The sequence below is a fragment of the Thermobia domestica genome, chromosome 1 (assembly GCF_964235325.1).
Source record: "Thermobia domestica chromosome 1, izTheDome1.hap1.1, whole genome shotgun sequence".
NCBI classification, from domain to species: Eukaryota; Metazoa; Arthropoda; class Insecta; order Zygentoma; family Lepismatidae; genus Thermobia; species Thermobia domestica.
Window position 1 is genome coordinate 115,488,154 of NC_137454.1, and position 26,447 is coordinate 115,514,600.

At 35.9% G+C, this 26,447-nt stretch overlaps 2 protein-coding genes across 5 annotated transcripts in view; both read left to right on the top strand.

Annotated features, from left to right (window-relative positions):
• The window catches only part of sli (slit guidance ligand), an 833,494-nt gene that overhangs the window by 622,005 nt on the left and 185,042 nt on the right, over positions 1 to 26,447 (top strand). For all 4 annotated transcript variants that reach the window (XM_081762100.1, XM_081762119.1, XM_081762110.1 and 1 more), the window contains one exon: positions 23,495 to 23,566. In XM_081762100.1, the coding sequence (XP_081618226.1) occupies positions 23,495 to 23,566 (72 nt within the window). The remainder of the gene's footprint in view (positions 1 to 23,494; positions 23,567 to 26,447) is intronic.
• Positions 1,366 to 5,892, top strand: LOC145666495 (uncharacterized). Its single transcript, XM_081733763.1, has 2 exons — positions 1,366 to 5,673; positions 5,773 to 5,892. Exon 1 carries the CDS (start codon positions 1,766 to 1,768, stop codon positions 5,390 to 5,392), a length of 3,627 nt encoding a protein of 1,208 aa, XP_081589889.1. The 5' UTR covers positions 1,366 to 1,765; the 3' UTR covers positions 5,393 to 5,673; positions 5,773 to 5,892.

Sequence of the window (26,447 nt, forward strand, 5' to 3'; positions counted from 1 at the left end):
CACGTTAGAAGCATGTACGCTAACCGCTTAAATAAAAAAGAGTGCATGAATATTTGGTTAAAAGATTTACGCTATACAGATTTTGTTTTGACAATTACGTATGTGTAACGTTAATGGTTGGTGAATCTCTTCAACTTGCAAACGCATCATTTAAAGGTCGTTGTGAGTAGAAAAAATGCTTACGCGTACTTTGTCTCATCTCAGTACTGTTGAAACATTCATTCATGCATTCTATTTATCACTATAGAATGGTAGGTCAGTTACATGCTGATGTAAGGGGTCTCGAGTTTGACAGCAATAAAACACACATTTCAGTAACATAATTATTTTTTAAAAAACTTTGATTTCTAGTACATGTGCTTTCATAATGAGATTCTGAACGTCACCGCCAGGAATCAAACTCAGGACCTTTACATGAATTACTTAGTTAATTATTTATCATGAATGTTATGATTTCCTGGGCTAAGCGGTTAGCATACGTGCCTTTGGCGTGGGAGACCCGGGTTCGATTCCCGGCGGGAGCTCATGTGGTTAGGATTCCACGTTAATCAGTAGGTCCACGTCTCATATACCCTCGCTGCTGAAAGGGACGCTAAACTAAAAAATCAAAAAATCAACTCAAATTCACGCTGCTCAATTCCTTTTTTCCCATTACATATTTGTTTTACCGTACCTGTTTGTTTGTTTTCATTTTTAATCATGGCCGAATCGGGTTTTACTGTTTGTAATGAAATCACTCGTCATTATAGACGATTTATGTACGTTTATGTATTATGAGGTGTACGTCAACCATTTAGCTTAGTTTTGAAAAGAATGTATGATAACGCGTGAGAATATTAAATTACAGAAAAGGCTTGACATGCCCCGACGTGGAAAGCAAACCCACCGAGGCTTGAACCAGGACCTTCCACGTCCGAACCATGTACGCTAACCGCTTAGTCACAATAATAAAAAAAAAAAAAACGCTATACAGATTTTGTTTCGACAATTACGTATGTGTATCGTTAATGTTTGATGAATCTCCTCAACTTGCAAACGCATCATTTAAAGGTCGTTGTGAGTAGAAAAAATGCTTACGCGTACTTTGGCACATCTCAGCACTGATGAAACATTCATTCATGCATTCTTTTTATCACTATAGAATGGTAGGTCAGTTACATGCTGATGTAATGCTCTCGAGTTTGACAGCAATAAAACACTCATTTCAGTAACATAATTATTAAAAAAAAAAAAAAAACTTTGATTTCTAGTACACGTGCTTTCATAATGAGATTCTGAACGTCACCGACAGGGAATCAAACTTAGGACCTTTACATGAGTTGCTTAGTTAAGAATTTATCATGAATGTTATGATTTCCTGTTTATCAGGTGATTAAGATTTTTTCTTTCTTCTTTTCTTTTGTAGTAAATTCACGCTGCTCAATTCATTTTTTCCCATTACATATTTGTTTTACCGTACCTGTTTGTTTGTTTTCTCCTTTTATTAACATGGCCGAATCGGGTTTTACTGTTCGCAATGAAATCACTCGTCATTATAGACGATTTAACATTGAAGGCAGAATGCTCGAAGTTCAATTCAACGCACCGCCCGTAGGAACCGATATCATACAGTATGTACATAATAGTTTCCAAGCAATGCTGGACCATTTGTTAGCCAATGTCGACGATGAGGCGATGGTTGGTTTATCAGTAATATCACCACGCAACACGAATAAAACCGTTTTGGGTGAGTTTTCGCCAAGCACGAAACTTGACACTGGAAACGATGTGGGCCTCGTTCGAAAGAGTGTTACAAAGTAACAATGCATTTCTCCTGCACGAGCCATTCACGGTTCATTTTCATCGTGTGGATATTCCACGTGGCTATGGCGGTTTGCGGCAAGGAATACTTCAAAACGAAGAATTATTACGTTGCAAGCGAGGGATTGTACGTGTAAAAAATCAAGATTCAAGGTGCTTGGCGTACGCCCTTGTTATTGCTATTGGTCTGAGAAAATACAAGAATGTAGATGTAAAACGACATAAGCAGTATCAACATCAATCGAAATGTATTGTGGACGATGAAGTCGATGCGCTATGTGCAAATGCAGGAGTGAATTTGGATCATGGTGCCAGTGTAAATGAAATACGACAATTCCAGGCATACCTCAAAGAATATAAAATTACTGTGTATACCAGTTTCACAGGCCGTGATATCATGTACGAGGGGCCCAACGACGAAAATCGCACTCCCATAAATTTGATTTGTTTGGCTGGACACTTTGACATCATTCAATCTTTAACTGCTTGTTTTGCAACCAAGTTCTACTGTGAAGCGTGCCATAAAAAGTATAGTAAACGCAATGAACATGTGAAAAATTGTCCTGTAACGTGCTCCAAATGTCTACAGAGACCTCTATGCGACAAGAACCAAACGCCAATATTATGCAAAGACTGCAATCGTCAATTTTACGGCGAAGAATGTTTTAACAATCATCGTAATATTGTATATCATCAAGGGAAACCTGTATGCAAAATGGTGAAGCAATGTACTAGATGCTACAGAGTATATTCTTTTGTGCATACAGGACAACGACTTCATGATTGTAATGAGATCTTTTGCAATGTTTGTAAGAAGATTGTTCCGGGATCACATCAATGTTTTATGCTTCCTGATCGCCAATGCTTGAAACCTGGTGTTCCTTCACTCATGCACGCAAAGAAAGCCTTGTTGATATTCTATGATATAGAATCTATGCAGGACACGAATATTGGCGATAATACGTATGTACACATTCCAAATTTATTGGTTGCACAACAAGTATGTTATGCATGTGTTGAAAACAATAATATCCAGCAGTCTTGCAGTACGTGTGGTCAGCGCCAGCATATTTTCCAAGAAGAGGATCCAGTTTATAATTTTCTCCAGTACTTGCGGGAACGTCGTCCCAATATAAATAGGATTTTCTGTGTCGCGCACAACGCTAAGGGATACGATGGGCATTTCATCCTAAAGGCTATGGTAGAACAATGCCAATGGAGACCCGACGTCATATTAAATGGGACCAAGATACTGAGTTTAACCTTGAATAATCTGACGTTCATTGACTCGTTGAACTTCCTACCTATGGCATTAAGTAAATTGTCAAAAGCGTTCAATTTACCCGCAACTAAAGGCTACTTCCCGCATTTCTTCAACACCAAGGAGAATCAATCATATATTGGACCACTTCCAGAAACGAAGTATTATGGTGTAGATGAAATGGCCGTCGAAGACAGAAACAAGTTCATGCAGTGGTACAACGATCATCGTAATGACACGTTTGATTTCCAGAAAGAAATTCTCAAGTATTGTATTCAAGATGTCAATGTACTGCGACAAGCATGCGTTTCGTTTATGACGTCATTTGAAACAGAAACCAAAGTGAATCCCTTCTTGGAGACGATCACGATTGCCAGTGCTTCCAATTTAGTATTCCGCCGGAATTTCCTTAAACCCAACACCATTGGAATTCTACCGGCACATGGCTATCGATGGAGAAGTACCCAATCGATCGCTGCAATGCAATGGCTGGCCTACATTGAAAAAAGCGAAGGAAAACAAATCTTACATGCGGCCCGACAAAAGGAAGTGTTTATTGCGGGATTCCATGTTGATGGTTACTACCAAGATCCTGAGACGTTAGAGGAGCACATCTACGAGCATGCCGGCTGTTTTTACCACGGGTGTAAAGTATGTTTTACTACAGGCCGTAATCAGCCCATCTACTGCAATCCAGAAGACACCATGGAATTCCGTTATGAACGAACGCAACGCAAAAATGCAAGACTGCGTGAATTGGGGTATATTGTACATGAAATGTGGGAGTGCGAATTTAATCAGTTCTTAAAACAAAATCCTGCAATGGCGACGTATCTGAAAAATCACCCGTACATGAACCGCAGACCATTAAATCCAAGAGATAGTTTTTTTGGAGGAAGGACCAATTGCGTGAAATTGTACCACCAAGTCGATGAAAAAGCAGGGGAAGTAATAAAATATTACGATATTGTCTCGCTTTATCCTTACATCAATAAGTGTGCTAAATACCCTGTAGGTCATCCACGAATTTATCTACAGGGTGATGAAAATATACCACCAATAAATAAAGTCAATGGTCTGATCAAAATGACGATATTACCAAGTCGCCATCTTTATCATGGTCTCCTGCCTTACCGATGTAACAAGAAACTACTCTTTCCACTGTGTGCTGCGTGTGCCGAAGAAATGAACCCAGACCCTACAGCAACGTGTACACACAACGATCAGGAGCGATGCCTCACTGGAACATGGGTATCATATGAAATCCAGAAAGCAGTAGAATTAGGATATCAACCGGTGGAAATTTTTGAAATTTGGGACTATGACATTGAACAATATGATCCCATCACGAAAACAGGTGGCTTGTTCACGGAATATATCAATACGTTTTTGAAATCAAAAATGGAAGCGTCTGGCTGGCCCAGTTCCTGTGTGACCGAAGAAGACAAATCAAAATTCATACAAACCGTCCTGGAGCGTGAAGGTATTGCATTGGATCCGTCCAAAATTCAAAATAATCCTGCACGAAGAAGTTTATCTAAGCTTTGTGGGAACTCTCTATGGGGAAAGCTTTGCCAAAGATCAAACTTTAGCCAGACCACAATTATTGATCGGCCGGAAGAATTTTATGAAAAACTCACTTCCCCCGACATTAAACTCCATCAAATTGTACCCATCAATGATACGATGTTGTATGCGTTCTGGGAGTACAATGAACATGTGCCTGTTCAAAACCGAAACACCAATGTCGTGTTAGGTGCATTTACAACATGTCAGGCACGTCTGGAACTGTACAAGTACCTGGAAATGTTGCAGGAACGTGTTTTATATTTCGACACGGATTCTGTAATATTTACGGAAAAGCCCGGGGAGCCAACCATTGAACCTTCTACGTACTTGGGATGCTTATCGAATGAGATGGAATCTTACGGACCACGAGCATACATCAAGACATTTGTCAGTGGAGGACCGAAAAATTACAGCCTAGAAATATACAATCCGGATACCAACGTCACCAGTTACATATGCAAAATTAGAGGATTTACATTAAATTACAATGCAGGACAGCAATTAAATTTCAATACGCTAAAAGAAATGATTACAAATCAATGCCGTGGACAAGTCACCATCACTATCCCCCATAAGATATGCAGGACCAAAGACCATACCATCGTCACACGCAAAGAAGAAAAAATGTACAGTATCCAGTACACAAAACGTCGATTTAAAGAATTCAATTCCTACGATACGGTTCCGTACGGGTACGTTAAAAAACAGAAGATGGAACTGGAAAAAGAAGATGAAGAAGAAAAAACTGTAAATACCCAATAAGGCCGCCATTTCTTTTTTCCTTTTCCTTTTCTTCTTTCCCTTCCTTAACCACAAAGCAGCAACACCCAGAAAAATGAAGTACCCACAAGAGTTCATAAATCACCACCAACACCACCATCAGTGGAAGAAATGCAGAATCCCGTACCGAAGGGGGAACCTTGACCATAAAGGTGCAACACCAAGAAAAATGCAGTACCCAGAAGAGTTCATAAACATCCATCAGTGGATGAAATGTACCCGAGGAGGAGGAAGATGAGCCTAAACAGATCCATCTTTTACAAGTAAGTTTTATTTCTCTCTTATCAATATTGACTCATTTTTATTGTTTCAGAAAAAAGAAATTCATAAAGTAATCCGTCGTTTCTTCTTTTTCTTTACAGGATACGTCTACAACATTCGAAGATGATGACACGTCCAACATATTCATTAAACTAGATCCTGTATTTATTATGTTAATAAACTTGTATGAGAAGAGCACATACTTTTCGTTAAAATACAACAAGTTGAAAAAAAAATATGTTTTATTATTTCTTGAAACCCTGAACACTTGTTTTCAAATCATGGTAATCTTGAAAATTTAAGGTGGAAAATATATTCAAGATTTGGTTTACATGATTTTGTTCGAAAAAATAATTAAAGAATTTTTTTAGTGTCCAAAATTTGATTTTTAATTTAGTTCGAAAAAATTTGGATTTGAAAATTTTCAAATGTGGTTTACATCTTTAGTACGAAACTTATTTTTAAAAATTGGTTCGAAATTTTTTTAAAAATTTTTAGTTCGAAAAATTTTGATTTGAAAATTTAGTTCGAAAGTTTTTAGTTTAAAATATTTTTTCGAAAAAATTTTTAATTTTTTTTAGTTCGAAATTTTTTTTGTTCGAAAATTTTTAGTTCGAAAATTTTTTGATTTGAAAATTTAGTTCGAAAGTTTTTAGTTTAAATTTTTTAGTTCGAATTTTTTTAAAATTTTTGTTTCAAAATTTTTAGTTCGAAAATTTTTTGTTTGAAAATTTTTGTTTAAAATTTTTTAGTTACAAATTTTTTTAGTTCGAAAAATTTTTAGTTTAAAATTTCTTGCACTCTGCGGAACCGTTTCGAAAAGAATCGGAGCAGTTTAGGTAAAAAAAATCTGGCAACACTGTTTCCATTAATGAAGCGCTTACTGAGCGTTTAAAAAATCGCTTAAACTCACAACAATGTGTTATAAGAAATCTACAAGCAACACCCCTCTTTCACCATTGTTACTTCCAGAGACATAGGCTACTAATTCAAGGACAGGATCTCCATCAAGGTAAAAAAAGCTGGTAATCATCTTATCTGTCAAAGAGAGAACGATAATATTTAATGTAAACTTCAGTACAATATCATACCATAAAAGGGTTATTTAAGGATGGGGTTGAACCCTCCACGGGAACTTTAAGGTACCAAAAAGGATAACCATTAAAAAAAATCCAGGTCGAGGGTGATCACTGTCATACCACTCTGAATGTCTAGCATTGGGGTGAGGGTAAGATTATGTGACTTCTATCCTCCAATCAAAATTGAGGTACCAAAACATTCATCTTATCCATAAAATGAAACAAATGAGTGAGGGGTTTTCCCACGTATTCTGTTCACCGTGTGATGGGTCTAAAATCATGTGACTTCTATCTTCCAATCAGTATCGTAATAGCAAAGTATACATCAGAAAGGACACCCTAATTTCAAAAATCCTAGGATCTAAAATCCCGTGATCTCTATCATCCAATCAGAATCAAGGTACCAAAGCACTTATCTTACCCGTAAAAGGAAATGAATTAGTGATGGATTTCCCCGCAAGGGTAAAACATGACGTCATACCATGTGACCTGTTCACCGTGTAGCGGGTCTAAGATCATGTAACCTCTATCAGTCAATCAGTATCATAGTACCAAAGTACTCATCAAAGAGGATACCCAAATTTCAAAATCCCAGGGTCTAAGATCATGTGACCGCTATCAACCAATCAAATTCAAGGTACCAAACCACTCATCTTACCCATAAAAGGGAACGAATTTAAAAAAAAAAATCCCTGAGCCTAAGATCACGTGACCTCTGTCAGCCAATCATAAACACTCATCTTACCCGTAAAAGGGAACGAATTTCAAATATCGCAGGGTCTAAAATCACGTGACAGCTGTCAACCAATCAGAAACACACATCTTACCCGTAAAAGGGAACAAATTAGTGAGGGATTTCCCCGCAGGGTAACTCATGACGTCATACCACGTGACCTGAAAATTTGAATTTCCCGCGTGGGCGGGGCCTAACGTCACGTGACCTCTCTCAGCCAATCAGAATCGAGAAATTTTTGCTGACTCGGCTGGACATACGGGGGGGACTACTACTTAGTGACACTCCCGGCCGGAAGAGGTAACATTACTTACTTTTATCGTTATGTTTCATTGAAATGCGCATCCAAAGAGAGTAAGGAATCCAAATACTTTTTATAAACCTAATATCCCCTTAAGAAGAACGGACAATTCAGATAATAATAATAATAATAATAATAATAATAATAATAATAATAATAATAATAATAATAATAATAATAATAATAATAATAATAATAATAAATCTCGAAGAAATATTTACTACTGGATCGAAAAGTGAATCTCTGAAGAAGAAAAACTAACCAAAGTGAGTATTTGTTGTGACTCTTCCTGATTCTTAAGCACATAATTTAAAAAAATGCTGTATCACTTCTTACTCCAATACGCATTGAAATTTTATCTTCTTCGTTGTGATGTTTCTTGTGCCTAGAGTCATCTGAGCCCGATCCACATCAATTTTTAAATAACTATTCCGTTCCGTGTTTAGTTTCCTCTGAAAAAGACTTCGGTGTGTTGAAAAGAATCAGTATTTTTTTTTTTCATTAAATTTGAAAAAGAAAAAGATAACTTTCTCTCCCTCTTTCTCTCTTCTTCTCTCTTTACCCAGGTTTTCTCTTTTCCTTGATGAAGAGTTAACTTTCTGGACGAACTTTCAAATACCGTTTTTTTTTTTTTCAGCAGATGGAGCATTTTGGTTGTTTTCTCAAAAGTTCGTAGAAAACATTTCGTTTAACTTTTTATTTTATTTTAACGGAATTCCAGAAAACTGCAATAATTGCTCCTTCAAAGGGTTTATAACTTGTTTTTCTTACAATGATTGCTCTAATATTTGAAATTATTTCTCATGAACACTTTTTCTTTTCTTTTTTTAAAAAAAAATTGTTAGGGCTGCCAGACGACGACCAAACAAAATTAAGATCACCATTCAAGTTTTCTTTTTGTTACTAGTAACCACTGATATTCTTCTTTCTGTTGGACAAACACTTCAACTACAGTATCCCCTCGTGCACACCTGATTTCCACTCCTGCTTTGATTTCAGACTTTCTGGCCGCGGGACCATTTCTACCTGAGCCCTTTTGACTCGGGTCCTTTTGTCGTGAAGCCCATTTGACTGGGACCCTTTCGATGCCGGGTCGTTTTGACTCGGACCTTTCTGTCCTCGCCCTTTTGACCGGGCCTTTCTAACATGGAACCGAGGAATAAAATGCATACTGCTGCTAAATTTGCATTTTATTCCCCTGATGCACTTTAAGACTAATACAGATGATAAATTCAAATGAATAACATTACAACACAATCTGCAATTTAACAAAATCTCACTGAACCATATTTTATGTGAGTTGTGAACAGTTTTCTGCTTAATCCACGTTACATTAAGTTGAAAAATATAACTTATTTATTGTACTTTCTACTAACTACAGTATTACGCAACCTGTGTCTTACTACCTCCGCATTTTGTATGTGTTAAACTCGCTTACTTAGTTATTTTGTTATTTATTATTAATATTTATTCATTTACTTAACATATAGGAGGTAATAGACAGAAGTAAATGGAGACAGCAGCAATTTGGATGACCCACTTACCCCCGAGTATTTTGCGACTTACAACAAGACTTACAACAAGATTAAAACCAAGCAGAGAAGTGTTAGGTCATGCAGCTTTGGAAGTTCCAATTTTTTACTGGCGACCGCAAAGTTCTGATCTTTTTAACTTGTGACAATTCGCTGTGAGGAGTCAAAGCCATTATTACAGAGGAACATTATGATTTGGTTATTATCATGACGCAGTGAGACTTATAGGGGAAATTGCCCCAGTGCCGAACACCCAAGCATTTTCCATTATTTCTCAAAATTCTCTCAGCAAATAAAACAAAATGTACAGTAAACATAAAGGATAAAATGAATAACAGTCTAAAATGAAGTTCAAGTCTGCTTTATTTTCTGAGTTACTTATAAGTTTTCAAAGATGTCTTTAATGATGATAACAAAAAAAAAAAAAAAAAAAAAAAAAACTGTTTCCAGTACCGGAGACATAATTTTTTGTGAAACAGCATTAAGGTTATTCAGAACGTCCAAACAGTTTGTGTCTAAAACGATAGATGGCGCCACCGTCACCAATGTTAACATATACAACTAATAAAATTAAAACAATCAAATATAAAATAAACAGTTCAAAAATTAAGCAAAAACTGATATAATCTGGTTAATGGACGTTACAAAATCTAGGGAATGGTACGTGTCGATTTCAGATATTGTTATTAGTTTCATTGTTAGAGGCCACCATTGTTAAGTAAACAATCAACTTTATCTGCCGTACTTTCTACCAGAAACTGACCAAACTTTGCACACCCATTTAAGATTGAAATATCTAGGGAATGGTACGTGTGGATTCCACATATTGTTGTTAGTTTCATTGTTAGAGGCCACCATTGTTAAATAAACAATCAACTTTATCTGCCACACTTTCTACCACCAACTGACCAAACTTGGCATACCCATCGGATTACAACTGAGATATCTACTGAATGCTACCAGTCGATTTCACATATTGTTGTTAGTTGCATTGTTCGAGGCCGCCATTGTTAAATAAACAATCGTTGGATTTCTCCATTGTTAGATAAACAATCAACTTTATCTGCCATACTTTCTATCACAAACTAACCAAGCTTGGCACACTCATTTATGATTGAGATATCAATGGAATGGTACGTGTCGATTTCACCTATTGTTGTTACTTTCATTGTTAGAGGCCGCCATTGTTAAATGAACAATCAACTTTATCTGCCATACTTCCTACCAGAAACTGGCCAAACCTTGCACACACATTTAAGATTAAAATATCTAGGGAAAGATATGTGTCGTTTTCTCATATTGTTGTTAGTTTCATTGTTGAAGATCACCATTGTTAAATAAACATTCGTTGGATTTCTCTATTGTTAAATAAACGATTAACTTTATCTGTCATAATTTCTACCACAAACTAAGCAAACTTTTCACACTTATGAACGATTGAGATATCTATGGAATGGTATGTGTCGATTTCACATATTGTTGTTCTTTCATTGTTGAAGGCCACCATTGTTAAATAAACAATCTTTGGATTTCTAAATTGTTACATAAACAATCAACTTTATCTGCCGTACTTTCTACCAGAAACTGACCAAACTTTGCACACCCATTTAAGATTGAAATATCTAGGGAATGGTACGTGTGGATTCCACATAGTTTTGTTAGTTTCATTGTTAGAGGCCACCATTTTTAAATAAAAAATCAACTTTATGTGCCACACTTTTTAACAGAAACTGACCAAACTTTGCACACCCATTTAAGATTGAAATATCTAAGGAATGGTATGTGCCGATTTCACATATTGTTGTTAGTTTCATTGTTGAAGGCCACCATTGTTAAAGAAACAATCAAGTTTTTCTGCCACACTTTCTACAACAACCTAAACAAAATTTGCAGACTCATATAAGATTAAGATATCTATGGAACGATATGGGTCGATTTTACATATTGCTGATAGTTTCATTGTTAGAGGCAACCATTGTTAAATAAACAATCAACTTTAACGGCCATACGTTCAACCACAAACTGACCAAACTTTGCACACCCATTTAAAGTTGAAATATCTAGGGAATGCTATGTGTCGATTTCACATATTGTTGTTAGTTTCATTATTAAAGGCCACCATTGTTATATAAACAATGGTTGGATTTCTCCATTATTAAATATACAGTAACTTTATCTGTAATATTTTCTACCACAAACTAACCAAACTTGGCACACTCATTTACGATTGAGATATCTATGGAATGGTGAGTGTTGATTTCACTTATTGTTGTTACTTTCATTGTTAGAGGCCACCATTGTTAAATGAACAATCAACTTTATCTGCCATACTTTCTACCACAAACTGGCCAAACTTGGCACACCCATTTAAAATTGAAATATCTAGGCAATGGTACGTGTGGATTCCACATATTGTTGTTAGTTTCATTGTTGAAGACCACCATTGTTAAATACACAATCGTTGGATTTCTCCATTATTAAATATACAGTCAACTTTATCTGTCATATTTTCTGCCACAAACTAACCAAACTTGGCACACTCATTTACGATTGAGATATCTAGGAAATAGTACGTGTTGATTCCACATATTGTTGTTAGTTTCATTGTTGAAGGCCACCATCGTTAAACAAAGAATCAACTTTATCTGCCGTACTTTCTAACAGAAACTGACCAAACTTTGCACACCCATTTAAGATTGAGATATCTAGGGAATGGTACGTGTGGATTCCACATAGTGTTGTTAGTTTCATTGTTGAAGGCCACCATTGTTAAATATACAATCAACTTTATCTGCCACACTTTCTACCACCAACTGACCAAACTTGGCATACCCATCGGATTACAACTGAGATATCTAGGGAATGGTACCTGCCGATTTCACATATTGTTGTTAGTTTCATTGTTCGAGGCCGCCATTGTTAAATAAACAATCGTTGGATTTCTCCATTGTTAGATAAACAATCAACTTTATCTGCCATACTTTCTATCACAAACTAACCAAGCTTGGCACACTCATTTACGATTGAGATATCAATGGAATGGTACGTGTCGATTTCACCTATTGTTGTTACTTTCATTGTTAGAGGCCGCCATTGTTAAATGAACAATCAACTTTATCTGCCATACTTCCTACCAGAAACTGGCCAAACCTTGCACACACATTTAAGATTAAAATATCTAGGGAAAGATATGTGTCGTTTTCTCATATTGCTGTTAGTTTCATTGTTGAAGATCACCATTGTTAAATAAACATTCGTTGGATTTCTCTATTGTTAAATAAACGATTAACTTTATCTGTCATAATTTCTACCACAAACTAAGCAAACTTTTCACACTTATGAACGATTGAGATATCTATGGAATGGTATGTGTCGATTTCACATATTGTTGTTCTTTCATTGTTGAAGGCCACCATTGTTAAATAAACAATCTTTGGATTTCTAAATTGTTACATAAACAATCAACTTTATCTGCCGTACTTTCTACCAGAAACTGACCAAACTTTGCACACCCATTTAAGATTGAAATATCTAGGGAATGGTACGTGTGGATTCCACATATTTTTGTTAGTTTCATTGTTAGAGGCCACCATTGTTAAATAAAAAATCAACTTTATGTGCCACACTTTTTAACAGAAACTGACCAAACTTTGCACACCCATTTAAGGTTGAAATATCTAGGGAATGGTATGTGTCGATTTCACATATTGTTGTTAGTTTCATTGTTGAAGGCCACCATTGTTAAAGAAACAATCAAGTTTTTCTGCCACACTTTCTACAACAACCTAAACAAAATTTGCAGACTCATTTAAGATTAAGATATCTATGGAACGATATGGGTCGATTTCACATATTGCTGATAGTTTCATTGTTAGAGGCCACCATTGTTAAATAAACAATCAACTTTAACGGCCATACGTTCTACTACAAACTGGCCAAACTTGGCACACCCATTTAAGATTGAAATATCTATGGAATGGTATGTGTCGATTTCACATATTGTTTTTGTTTCATTGTTGAAGATCACCATTGTTAAATAAACAATCATTGGATTTCTTCTTTGTTAAATAAACAATCAACTTTATCTTACATACTTTCTACCACAAACTAACCAAACTTTGCACACCCATTTAAGATTGAAATATCTAGGAAATAGTACGTGTTGATTCCACATATTGTTGTTAGTTTCATTGTTGAAGGCCACCATCGTTAAACAAAGAATCAACTTTGCTATATTTTGTACCAGAAACTGACCAAACTTGGCACACCCATCGGATTACCACTGAGTTATCTATGAAATGGTACTTGTCGATTTCAGTTGTTGTTGTTAGTTTCATTGTTAGAGGCCACCATTGTTAAATAAACAATCAACTTTATCTGTCATACTTTCTACCAGAAACTAACGAAACTTTGCTTACCTATTTACGATTGAAATGTCTATGGAATGGTACATGCCGATTATCAAGGGCTAACAAGCCCTAGCCAAATTGTGTGTAATACGTCATTATGCTTGGGATCAAACGATAATTATTCGTGATCAAACGAGCTGGCCAAATTCCGATTGAATTTGTTTTCGTGGTGGCTGTGGTGGAGGGGCTAACAAGTCATCGGTAAATGTTATTGTTCGGAAAATGGAATAGTGCAGAAAAATAAACATATTTCATTCAGAACTTTGTTGTGCCTGCTTTGTAACCAGTGTGAATTAGTTGTGTGCCGCCAGATTTTTTTTTCATTCTTTTTTTTTTTTTTTTTTTTTGTCTCAGGTGGAGCGGGATGGCTCCCTACAGCGTTCCTAGAATTACACTCTAAAAGCCCACAGTGTTCCTAGAGCTGCACTCTAAAATCCCCTCCCATATAACTGACCTTTGTTTCACAGCAGACACCTCACATTTGAACTCTGTTGAGATTCTGTGTAAGTTTGTCGGTTGTACGCACTAATTGAGAGTATAAACATGTATTAGGGAATGAGAAGTTCTCGAAATAAATTTGCAAGCTGAATATTTTTTCGCGACATAAGTGAAGAGTAATTGTATATCCTTGAAGAGTGCCCTGGAGAGTAAGAAAACTCTAAGCAAAATAATCATTGAATAAATAGCAATGTAATCACAGTAATGTACATATGGCATGTTGTATTTCTACCAGATTGTCAGAGCACTAATTCTCTCATTTTTTGATGTGAGCGGTCTCGCTATCGAATCTCCAGAAGAACATTAAAAAAAAAGATGTATTTAGGTCTATTCCATTTTAAACAAACGAAATACGTTGCGTAAAAGAACTTTCCATGTTAAAATATTTGATGGGTAGAGTAGTTTGTGTGGGATTTGATTGTTATTGCATGTATCTATTGCATGCTGATTGGGTAGCTGGGAAGGCAGCCAAGATATTCATTCTGACGGTTGCAAGTCCGTGAAAATACAGAGCAACAGTTACTCCAAGGGAGTAGATAATAGATTAAAAAAAAAAACTACCGTGAGGGAGAGAGCCGGAAAGAGTTTATAGTATGAAATTTTGTCCGCAACTAGGGAAGTTCCGCCAGGAACGCAGAATCACCTGTATATGGCTCTCATTTTTGAGACACTAAAATTTTTCAATTAATCGTATACGGAAGATAAACATTAATAAACTATTTTTATTTATTTACTTATTCCTCGGGGGGTAGTCTATCTCAGAAGATTACGATTAGCATAATTCTATGTTTCAGGGGTGCGCTTCCAATCCAACTCCCAGAGGCGGTTTTTGGGTGGGCGAACCGGACCTTGTCCTTAGATCCACACATTAATTAAAGTATATGTAACACACATGTACGTATGTGTGTGTGTGTGTGCGTATGATATGTGTATATGTATGTATGCTAAATGTAAAATATTTTTGAACCAATGTTTCCAATCCAAATAATAGAGCCCCACGGCTCCAACTCGCCAAAAACAAATTCCGCCTGTGTCACCTTCTACACATCAGCGGCTATGCCCATAGTATATTCTATGATAACAATTGACTGAATGTGCTTTTCAAGTTTCTAGCTCATTTTCTTGGAAAGATAATGCGTAAGACTCTCTTAGTGTTGCAACGAGACGAGACAGGACTCTTTGAAGCGAGACAAGATACAATACGAAACGTTTCGTAAAAGGTCTTGTCTCGTGTCTCGAAAAATACAAACACAGTTTCTGAATTTGCTTAAAAATTTATTAACTCGGAATAAATTATTTGCCTTCGAAATGTATACCATCTTTTATTATTTCAAATGATCCAAATGATTCAACGTTTCAAACCCTACAAAGAACAGGGAATACCTAAAGCACTTTTTAAAAATGATTCTTACAAACAGCTTTCACTTCCATTTTTCAATCGATTCAAGTTTAATTATTTTGTGATAGTGCTCCAGATTCAAATACAATGTAAAGCATTCATTGAGATCAGTGTTTCAGAAGATTTTATTCCGGGGGCTGGTGGAGATATCTACGTATAAAAATCCTTTAATAGAAGTACAAGTATGCGTAGAAGTGGCAATTTTATCAGTAACTAACTATTGTTTCATGGTCTTTCTCGTTCCGAACCAAGACAGAAACGTGTCAGCCTTTCTCGACACTGAGTTTCGAAAAAGATTCTGATTTGACAATAAAATTTATCTTTTTTATCCTTTTATGCTGTTATTCGAAGATAAACCATTTTTTTAAATGGGAAAGTTACATATGCCTCCTTATTTGTTGAAGTGGCGCCAGGGGTTCTGAAAAAAGGATATCAGAATAAATGGGGAAATCTTGCCTTTCGTCTGTACTGACGGTATTGACAAATGTTCCTATCGAAGTAATTACGGGTTCAGTCGAAACTAAGCAGTCGTTGCTGGAGGATTGCAGTCGTGTTTTGTGTTGTGCTCTGTTAACCAAACTAGGTTAAAAGTTATAATTTTAACCACTTGGTTTAACAGCTCTTTTGTGGGCCTCAGCCTTTCTGGTGTTGCCACGAGACGAGACAGAACCATTCGATACGAGACGAGAAGGACACATCTTTTCTAGACGAGACGACACAGCCAGAAGTCTCGTCTTGTCTCGTTTCGTCTCGTGGCAACACTAGACTCTCTAGATATATCAGTGCAAGGTATGACAACGTTCCTCACGGAGCACATGTTAGCTCTCAGCCTCTTTCTTTCACTGATGTTTGTTTACGTAGTAGATGAATATATAGAGAGTAACAAAAGGATGAGATATGCAGATTCTCCTGAAACCACATTAAAATTGTAGCAGTATTTGGAGCTTGTTATAAATGGATTTACCGGGGAACTAAAATAATTCTGGGAACTGATCATACAGTATTGATATAAATAAACATGGAAACATGTAAATACAAAGAACTGAAATCGTGAATTGTTTTCAAAATACAGAAATCTCGAAGGAATATCTGTTTAGGCGGCTTTAATTGTAAAGGAATTTTGAATAAATTTGCATCCCCTGAATTCTTATACATAAAAAATAGAAATCTTTCTTTTAGCGTACGAATGAGATGCTTTAGGAAATTAGGTTAAGATAATTAAAATGATACTGTCCTTTGCAAAATTTAAGAGGAATACCATGATCGAAAAAGAATGAGTCAAACTATAAAGGTCAGTGGTAGCTTTTGCCATTTCTTACGACCATTATACGCACCTTATTGCGAAAAATTTATTCGTATTATAAAACCGATATCATTCAATAAATGTCAAATTTAACAGATCTTGAGAGATGAAATGACAAAAATTGTCATTACCTCTGTCGCATAAGATATTCTAGCTTTGTGACACATGTTATTATATGACTTTCACGATAAGTGACAAGGAGAATATAAATCTCAAGTTCAAAACGTAAGGAAAGAAACCGGCTGTTCGCGCTTCAAATTATGAAAAATGTACCAAAATGGTTGAAATTATGATTTTGTATTTCTTTACGAGAAAGAAGAATAAAAATAAAAATTGGAGCAATTCTAATCATGTATGTGTAAGTCCACTATCTTCTTCAAGTTACTAAACTAACTTCAAGTGTTTCAACCATTTTTGACACATAACTCGAAAACTTTTAGAGATATTAGAGGCAAGAATACGTGGTTGATAATGAGCTTTTTAATTATGTCACAATACTTTTGAACTTTACCTTATGAGAAATGGCATATTCCAAAATTAATTCAGTACCACCCTAACCTGAATTTTACCAAATGATTAGCGAAAGTGATACGGTGTGCATCGTCCAGGGATTAATTCCCGGTGTGGCACTCAAACATTTCTGTGTTGACCAAATATCGAGAGAAAAGTTGGGAAACTAAAAGATAGCGGACTTCAATCTAGACAGCCGGCGATGTTGGGTGTGGTTGTGCTTACTACTAACATAAGCCCGCTGCAGGCTCAGATCACAAGGGACTGTTGCGCCAGGATTATCTATCTATCTATCTATCTATCTATCTATCTATCTATCTATATATATATATATATATATATATATATATATATATATATATATATATATATATATATATATATATATATATATATATATATATATATATATATTGGTGTTATTATTTTACCTTACATTCTCTCAGTAGCGTAAGTAAGGACGAATGGGCCTCCCCGCAAAAATGTTAAACGGACCCCCTCTTTCCACATTCATGAGTCACGTAAAATTTACAGAGAACAGTTTTGACTTTCTATGTTCTATCTAGTGAGTCACAACTTGCTCATATGCAAAAAAAATGCACATTATTATTATTATTATTATTATTATTATTATTATTATTATTATTATTATTATTATTATTATTATTATTATTATTATTATTATATTGTGCTATAGTTTTCGTCTATTCTGCTATACCAAATTCGAGAGTCTACGACATCCGACATTTTTAATGAGGTGTGGTCGTCCCACTTTTTGTTGTTTGGTTCGATGCTGGTTTCACTGTTCTTTTCCCATCTTTGAAATACATAAGCACGGCAGATCGCGAAAACTCGACAAGTCGCGTTGTTTCCGAAATGAAGCTCCCAGCCACTTAGTCACCCTGATATATCGTCGTCCTTCCCCATTCAAGGCACAAGCATCACACTGACTAATCGAGTGAGATTCTTGTCGTGTTTGGCGCGCGGTTGTGTTATGCCTTGTAGCTCTTATCTCAACCCGATGATTTCGTTCAAAAAGTAGCGAGTGGTCATAATGTTTTCGCTGGTCAGTAAAAGTTTTGTTGGCATTTAATTTACTAAATAATCGCTCAGGTGTTACCGTCTTCATAGGTAAAAATGAGATATAGTTGAAACATCACATAATTTTTAACATCTTAACATTATAAAGTTTAACTTCGAAACTGAAATGGGCCTCTTTCCGTTCTGGGCCTCTCAATGTTGCGGGCCCTGCAGGCCCTTTAGTTGCGCCACATCATTCTCTCTACTCAGAAGGATAGGGACAAATAGAAAAGTCAAATTCATTTTGTCCATTTTTCATGCATCATACACTTCAGAAAAAAAATCATATAATACTGATATGTAAGAAAATATTAGTATTGTTTGTCTGTTTTCTGTATACAAAGAACCATTTAGGTTCTTTTTATCTCATATTCTGGTAATAATCAAAAAAAGAAAAGAGTTTCATGTGATAAACGTACGAAAGATAATTTGTCAACGCGATGTGAATGACGTTCTCTGCAACCTAATTCCCGTTTTTCGTACAAAACTCTATTCCTACCTGCAAAAAGAAAAGATTTATGTTACTCATCAATGGTTGAGGTTTTGCCCTGCGGCTGAAAAACACGGCTTGTATAAATAGACTCTGACTGACTGCAGGTGCACGAAAAAAAAAAAAAAAAACTTGGATTCCTTTCCCCGCCCACTTCAAGTGTGGATATCCTGGACACATTCAAACTGAGCGGTACGATCTTTCAGTACTTCCCAGTAGAGGTACCAGCAGTGATTGCTAAATGAAAAAGTGAGCATCTGGTGGCGAAAAGGCGAAGTGCTCGGACAAGGATAGTTCACAGGAACCTTAAGTAGGATAAATTTACCGAGTTCAGTTAGTTAAGGAATATATTCTCAGTCATAGTTTGCTGTGTTCACACAAAATAACACTAGTTAACAAAGGTTTTGTTACATAAAAGGAAATACTTGTTCTTAAAGGAACTTTTTGCGCTGAATTCGAATATGCACTCGGTTTTTCTCCATCACGTACGATTTTCCCGTAACAGAGGGATTTTCGAGAAAATCCCTCAAAAATTTCCCTTTTCGTTTATTTTACACCCCAAGATCTTGTCCCCTTGCATATACTAACATAGAAATTATACCTAAGTATACTTTGATTCATATTTAACAAAACCTCCAAGTTTCGTAATAATCGCTTTATTCTTTCTAAAGAAATAAATATGTTTGTATGTATACTGTGTGTACTGTTTATTGCACCTTATAGTAATGCTTTCAGATCTCTTAAGTTGAGGTAAAATGTTTTGCTTTATTACCACAAACACATATATAAAATATAATACAATATAATTTACAAGTGTGACAATTCACAATAAACAATAATACAAATGTACCAAAAGATCATGAAAAGACAATCAAAACTATCACAATATATGAAACTTCCATTGGGTTACAAAAACGTACACTACTTCCTTCTTTTGTAAGAAATGTTGCATTCTCTAACAAGACCCCAACAATAGTCCCCCATCATTGAAGGATCCCATCGTCCCTGGTACCTTTTCTCCATTGCCATTATATCTTGGTGGAATCTTTCCCCCTGTTCGTCGCTGAGAGAACCTAGGTTAGCAGGAAAGAAGCTGAGGTGGGAGGGCAAAAAGTGGATTTTTAAAGACATCTTACAACCCAACTCTTTGTATTTCTGTATCATGTCCTGTACGATTTCTGTGTAACTATCAGCTTTGTTATTGCCCAGAAAGTTGCGCACAACACACTTAAATGCTGTCCAGGCAGCTAGCTCAGCACTGTTTAACTTGCTGTCAAAGCTATCATCAACCATTAATTTCCTAATTTGGGGACCAATAAACACTCCCGCTGAAATCTTAGCATCACTCAGGTTAGGGAACTTATCTCACAAATACTTGAAACCTTCACCAGATGTGTCCATGGCTTTGAGAAAGTTTTTCATAAGTCCTAAATTGATATGAAGTGGCGGTAGTAATATCTTATTAGGATCTACCAAAGGAGCGTATTTGACGTTGCATTCTCCAGGTACGTAATTCAGTCTAGGTTCCCATTCCTTCACTTCATAATGTTTGTCATCAGCTCGGCTATCCCATAAACATAAAAAACATTGGTACTTCGTGTAACCGCACTGCAGTCCTAATAAAATACCAACTACCTTGAGATCACAACATATTTGCCAACAATGGTCCTTGTAATTTATAAGATTTAGCAAAGTTGACATGGTGTCAAAGGATTCCTTAATCTTAAAAATATACGTTGGAAGTACATTCTATTTTTATACACGTTTCTAATTTACAGAGAGCAATACAAGTGTGTTGTTGACTATTGTAAATATTCATTTTTATGTCTGTGTTTGTAGTAATAAAGCAAATCGTTTTAACCCCAACTCAGGAGATCTGAAAGCATTACTATCAGGTGCAATAAACAGTGCACACAGTATACATACAAATATATTTATTTCTCTAGAAAGAACAAAGCGATTTTTACGAAACTTTTAGGGTTTATTAAATATAAATCAAGGTATACTTAGGTATAATTTCTATGTTACTATATGTAAGGGGACAGGAGCTAGGGGAATAAAATATCTGAAAAAGGGAAATTTTTGAGGGAATTTCCCGAAAATCCCTCTGTCACGGGAAAACTGTACGTGATGGAGAGAAACCGAGTGCATATTCGAATTCAGCGCAAAAAGTTCCTTTAAGATCAGGTGATTTTTCTCATGTAACAAACAAAAAGTTTAAATCACAGTTAGCACATGCAATGTGAGCCCAATCACGACCGGTGCAACATTGGACCCAGTCCTCGTCAAATATCTCTCCACCAATAAGGTATGTAGTCTCCTTGGATTTGTTCTTTCCATCTTCAAATTTGTTTTCTTCATTTTTGTCCTTTCCAGTGTCATTTCGAAACTGAATTTTTCTTCTGGAAAAGATCTGTGTTGTATTCTTCCCAGGAAGTATTGCTCCTCTTCTTTTTCTTCCTTCTCTTCCAGACGTTTCTTATAGGGTGTTGATGTCAAAATTTCACTTTCTTCTGCTCTTCTCTTCCGTATAGCAATCTTACTGTATCTTACTGTATCTGCGTATCAGTAGCTACAGAGGAGATCTATTCTATGGCATTTTGGAAGGCTTGTGAAGTTTGAAGGAACAAGAAGGTGCTAAAGGGTTCACATTCAATGCATTTGGTTGATTATCCATCACTAATTGTGGCTTTCTCTGACACTGTTTGTTTTCAGCTCAGTTTCATCTCATTTTCCTTTCTTACCTTCTCCCATTCTGGTGGTGAAGCCTGAAAACAAATACTGGCTTCGTTATATTTGGCATCATTTGGTAAAGTTTGTCCGGTACTGGGAACGCATATGCTGTCCGGCATTGGGACCACATCCAACATAAGAAAAATAATGCACCTCTTAAAATCTAACAAACTATTCATTTAAATAATATTGTTATTCTACTGTCTACACATACAGAATCTTTACTAACAACAAGAAGCTTGTTTAACTTACCTCAATTAACCACACAGAAGAATCCAAAATTAATATTGTAACACTAGTAGAGCAAACACTTTACAGCTATTAACTACGTGCTGGTTTGAGCCAATCTGAACACGCCGTGCCAATTACGGTCTTTTGTCACCCTCTAATTGTAGGTGACAACCAAATGCTGCCATCTAGCTTCAGAATGCCCCAGCCTCTAATGTCCAGTACTGGGAACTGTCCGACACTGGAGCAATCTCCCCTAAGATTGTGTTGTTAGTCCGTTTGTCCTTTACTCCGCACGATAACTCTTGAATGGAAACGATTGCCAGAACAATTATCTGGGCTGAGTTTGCTAATGGAGTCAGTCCGTTAATATCCTAACGGATAACGACGACTTTAACGGTGGCTATCTATACTCATATCCCAATATGTAAGCAAAATTTTGAATTCTGCTGTAATTGTAAACATGGCCTGTTGTTGGAAATAAGGTGAAAGAAGACTAATATGAGACCACATTACGCGTTTCAAGTCATTGGCGATCCACTTTACATGTTCTCAGAATAAAGCTGATTGAATGTGATCAGTGGTTCGGAAATTGGAACTCGACCACTGATGTTCCGTTTATGCAACTACGTCGGACTGTGATTGTCACAATAGATTGTTTCAGGTGCTGATTGAGTTTCGCTTTCATTTTTCCCATATTCGTTCTTCGGTCCTTGCCAACTCTCTTCAATGCTTGGAGATTCCTGTCAGTAAGGCTTCTCTTTCGTCCCCTATTACTCTTCAACAATGACTAGTGTACATACGTGCCTTAGGTGCAGGAGAGCCGAGTTCGATTCTTGGTGAGAACTCATATAATTCAGCTGTAGATCTACGTCTCATATAGTCTAAATTCCAAATCCAAATTCCCTAATATTCATCGATGTTGTCTCGCTATGAGCTCTGTAGATTCTTATCACATTGAATACTGTTCGTCGCGACACACCTAGCACATTACTCTCTTTAGACACACTGCTGCTAACTAACCAAGAACTTACAATTTGGCATCTGAAACTCAGACACCGATTGTGGATCATCACCGTCTCCCGCTTCAATACACACCTGCGTCCTGTTCCATCTGATGTACTGTAGACAATCACAATATACAAGGCACTGCATACGCATCCTTATTATTAGCATCTCACAAGTTTTATGTGTTGCAAACTACAAGTGTTTCCATTATGTTAATCTGTACACACCCCCTTCGCATATATACTAATGTAAGCTGAAGAAATACCAGGTGCTACTTATTTGTGACCAAGCATAGCCGAGATATATTGAGTTTTCTCGGATGCTTTAGTACCTCCCAGGATAATTTCATCCATTTTTCCTATCATCATCCACTTGCACTTTATCATCCGTCTTATTTTGGTTGTAAGACATGTGTGAGCCAGTATCTGCATCAACTAGATTTGCGGCATCAACTAGTCTTTAGAGTTGAAATGTAACGTTGTATAATAAAAACATCTAATTATTTTCTTCTTCTTTTCAGCCAGCTTGACAACAACCACTTAACATGCATCGATGAGACAGCCATACGAAGTTTGAAGGATCTGGAGATATTGTAAGCATAAGTTTCTATTCATTATTTAATTATTTTTTATCCCAATTGAAATGTTTTTTGTGATGTATCCGTCTCTGAAGAAATCTTATTTTTACTATTACAGAAATGCACATTTTGGTAAAGAAAAAAATATTAAATTTGGAAAATTAAACTACGATCGAGAAACATGTGACCAGGACATGTTCCGTCGGATGAGATTCGACTGCTTTTTCGTGATACAAGTTATAGCCAGTACGCTTATAATGCGATCATTCAATTTACACAGTTTGTGAGCAGAGAAATAGGACACAAACTTCAGGAAAAACACTTTGGGAACAATTAGCAAACAAAATAAAAATGTATGGTGTATATTATAGATTTCGAAGAAGATATATAAAAAGTTATTTTTCATTGAAGAGCATGTACAAGAACAATATTCAATGCGATTCCCCCAAACTGAGATATTGGGAAAATTATTTACAGATGTAATTTCGTAATCTAACAAAGCACGAAGTTTAATGATGTTTTCAACCATGACCACGTTTTTGCAAACAGGCAGTTTTAAGATATTATTTTACAGAACGACATCACTAGAACACCAGTCAGGATTGTAACTTTGTGATGTTATGTTATAGCTTTGGAAAATGAGCTGAAACACAGGGTACATTGCGCTATTTAATTTCAATAACAATTCCTTAGAAAGTCATGAAAATCAATCGCCTTTTTGTAGAGTGATCTTGACTTTTTCCTAAATTAATACAGTTTATTGAATTCGTTCTTTTGTTTAGGTGACTAAGTACCAAATGATCTTGCATCTCGTTTTCATAGTGAGGATGGAATATGACATCACAGTGAAGTATTTCGACAAAGTTTTGATAATCCCATTCTTTCATAAGCAACCAATCCTGTGAAGTGGATGCAGGAGAATGTAAAGTATATAGGTTGACTGACGCTATCGCTTGGGTTTCATTAGGTTAGGTTAGCTGTGCTTAGCATGGAAAATGAAATATTTCATTTAACGTCCCACCTATTATGCTTCGGAGGCTAAAATGAAGTGTATTACTAATAAAAGAAGATTATGGAGAAATTGGTAGGATAAGAAAATGTGAAGAAACGGTAGAACAACGGACAATGTACTTCATCATAAACTTACATGATCTGGGATTGAACCAAGGTTGCCTCGAACAAGAGGTAAATCTCTACCACTGAGCCGTGTCCTCAGCTTAGAGAATCTGGATTAACTTAGCTTACGTGATGTCCTATTTACTAGTAACTTACATTATGTTTGCATATGCGATTTCCTTCATTAGTGTCCTTAGTAAGTTTTGTTTGTAACAATACCCTCTCCTTGTATAAGCGGAGGAGTTACACTTTCCTTTCAATCTGTGTCCATATCTTTGTACTATATTCCAAAAAATAAACCATGTTTTGCAGCGTTGCTTCCAACTATATAGTACATTCGTTTCGCAATATGAACGTGCTCAACTTTTAATCACTTTGCTTTAAGTTAGTTGTGTCGATACAGCTGCGTAACTTTTAGGATAATTTGATTTCTCTCCTTTCTCTTTCCGTTTTTCTTTATGAATTACTTTTGCAACAATACTACCACAACTACTTTTGCAATTTCTTACGTTTTTTCTAAAGTTCTCGACACAAACATTTCAGAGTTCGTATTGCGAAATCCCTTTTGTCTGATGGCTGTAGTATTTTCATAGAAGTATAACCTCTTCAGACTCGCCTTTCTTTCATGTAACAGATTTATCAAAATATTCTCAAATTTTATCAGATGTAAAATAATTAAAATAAAAATCGAGAATGTGCAAAATTTCCATAATACCTCAGATTCTCTCAGAAATTAAAACACTCTAAGTCCCATTTTAATGTAACTTATTTTTATTGTGTACGTGTCAACAGCCTATTTGTGAAGTTTTTCCATGTTCTTTTGCAGTTATATCGACGTTCATTGCAAGTAAAACATAAATAGTTTGTTGTTAAAAAATATGCAATGAAAATTTATGATTTCCTCTATTGTTTTGTATTGTGGAAACTATTAAATATTATCACTGGTAAAAGAAAGAAATCACTGCCAAATATATATGTATTTTACAGTATATATAATAATGTTCTAAAAGTGGCGCCCACTGACCACAAGAAACTATTTTACAGATCGAAACACGAGAATGCTTAAAATGATACATAATCTTCTTCAGAGCGTACAGTCAACCAAAAATTTGATGATGTGGCAACTTCATAGATAAATCTTGGACCATAGGATTGATCTACGATTCTATCAAGTAGTTGCACTGATACTTTCCAGATCTCAGTTAAATGCCAGTATATATTTACCACATCTGTTAGCATTGGTACATGTTATGTATATGAATAAAAATGCACACAGCTCACTTGCTAATAGAAAACGGAAAGTACATGTATACACAAATTGCTAAAGAAGATGTGACTTTCCTTGGAGCATGATATAAGTTAAACTGATGTTATTAGATTGTGTTAGTATCCGTATCTGCATCCTGTCATCCGATGAGAATTGTTTGGTGCATTCGTTGAGCAAAACAAATGGTTCAAAGTTTATCTATGACATTGCCACATCATCAAGATTTTGGTTGGGCTGGCATGTAAAGAAACCCCGGAGGGTATATCATTATATAAAATTTTGTTTTCATTTAGACCTGTAGAATAATTTTTATGGTGTATGGGCGCAATTTCTAGAACACCCGATATACATTGTTTTAGAAACTTCAGATACTACGTAGTTTAACTTACTAGAAATCGCTTTGTTTCAACATTCACTGCTTTAATTTCATGTTGCTGACAAAGTTATAAGAGTATTGCTCATTCCAAAGATGGAAAAAGATTCAGACATAATTTGCAGACATTTTTTAGACCA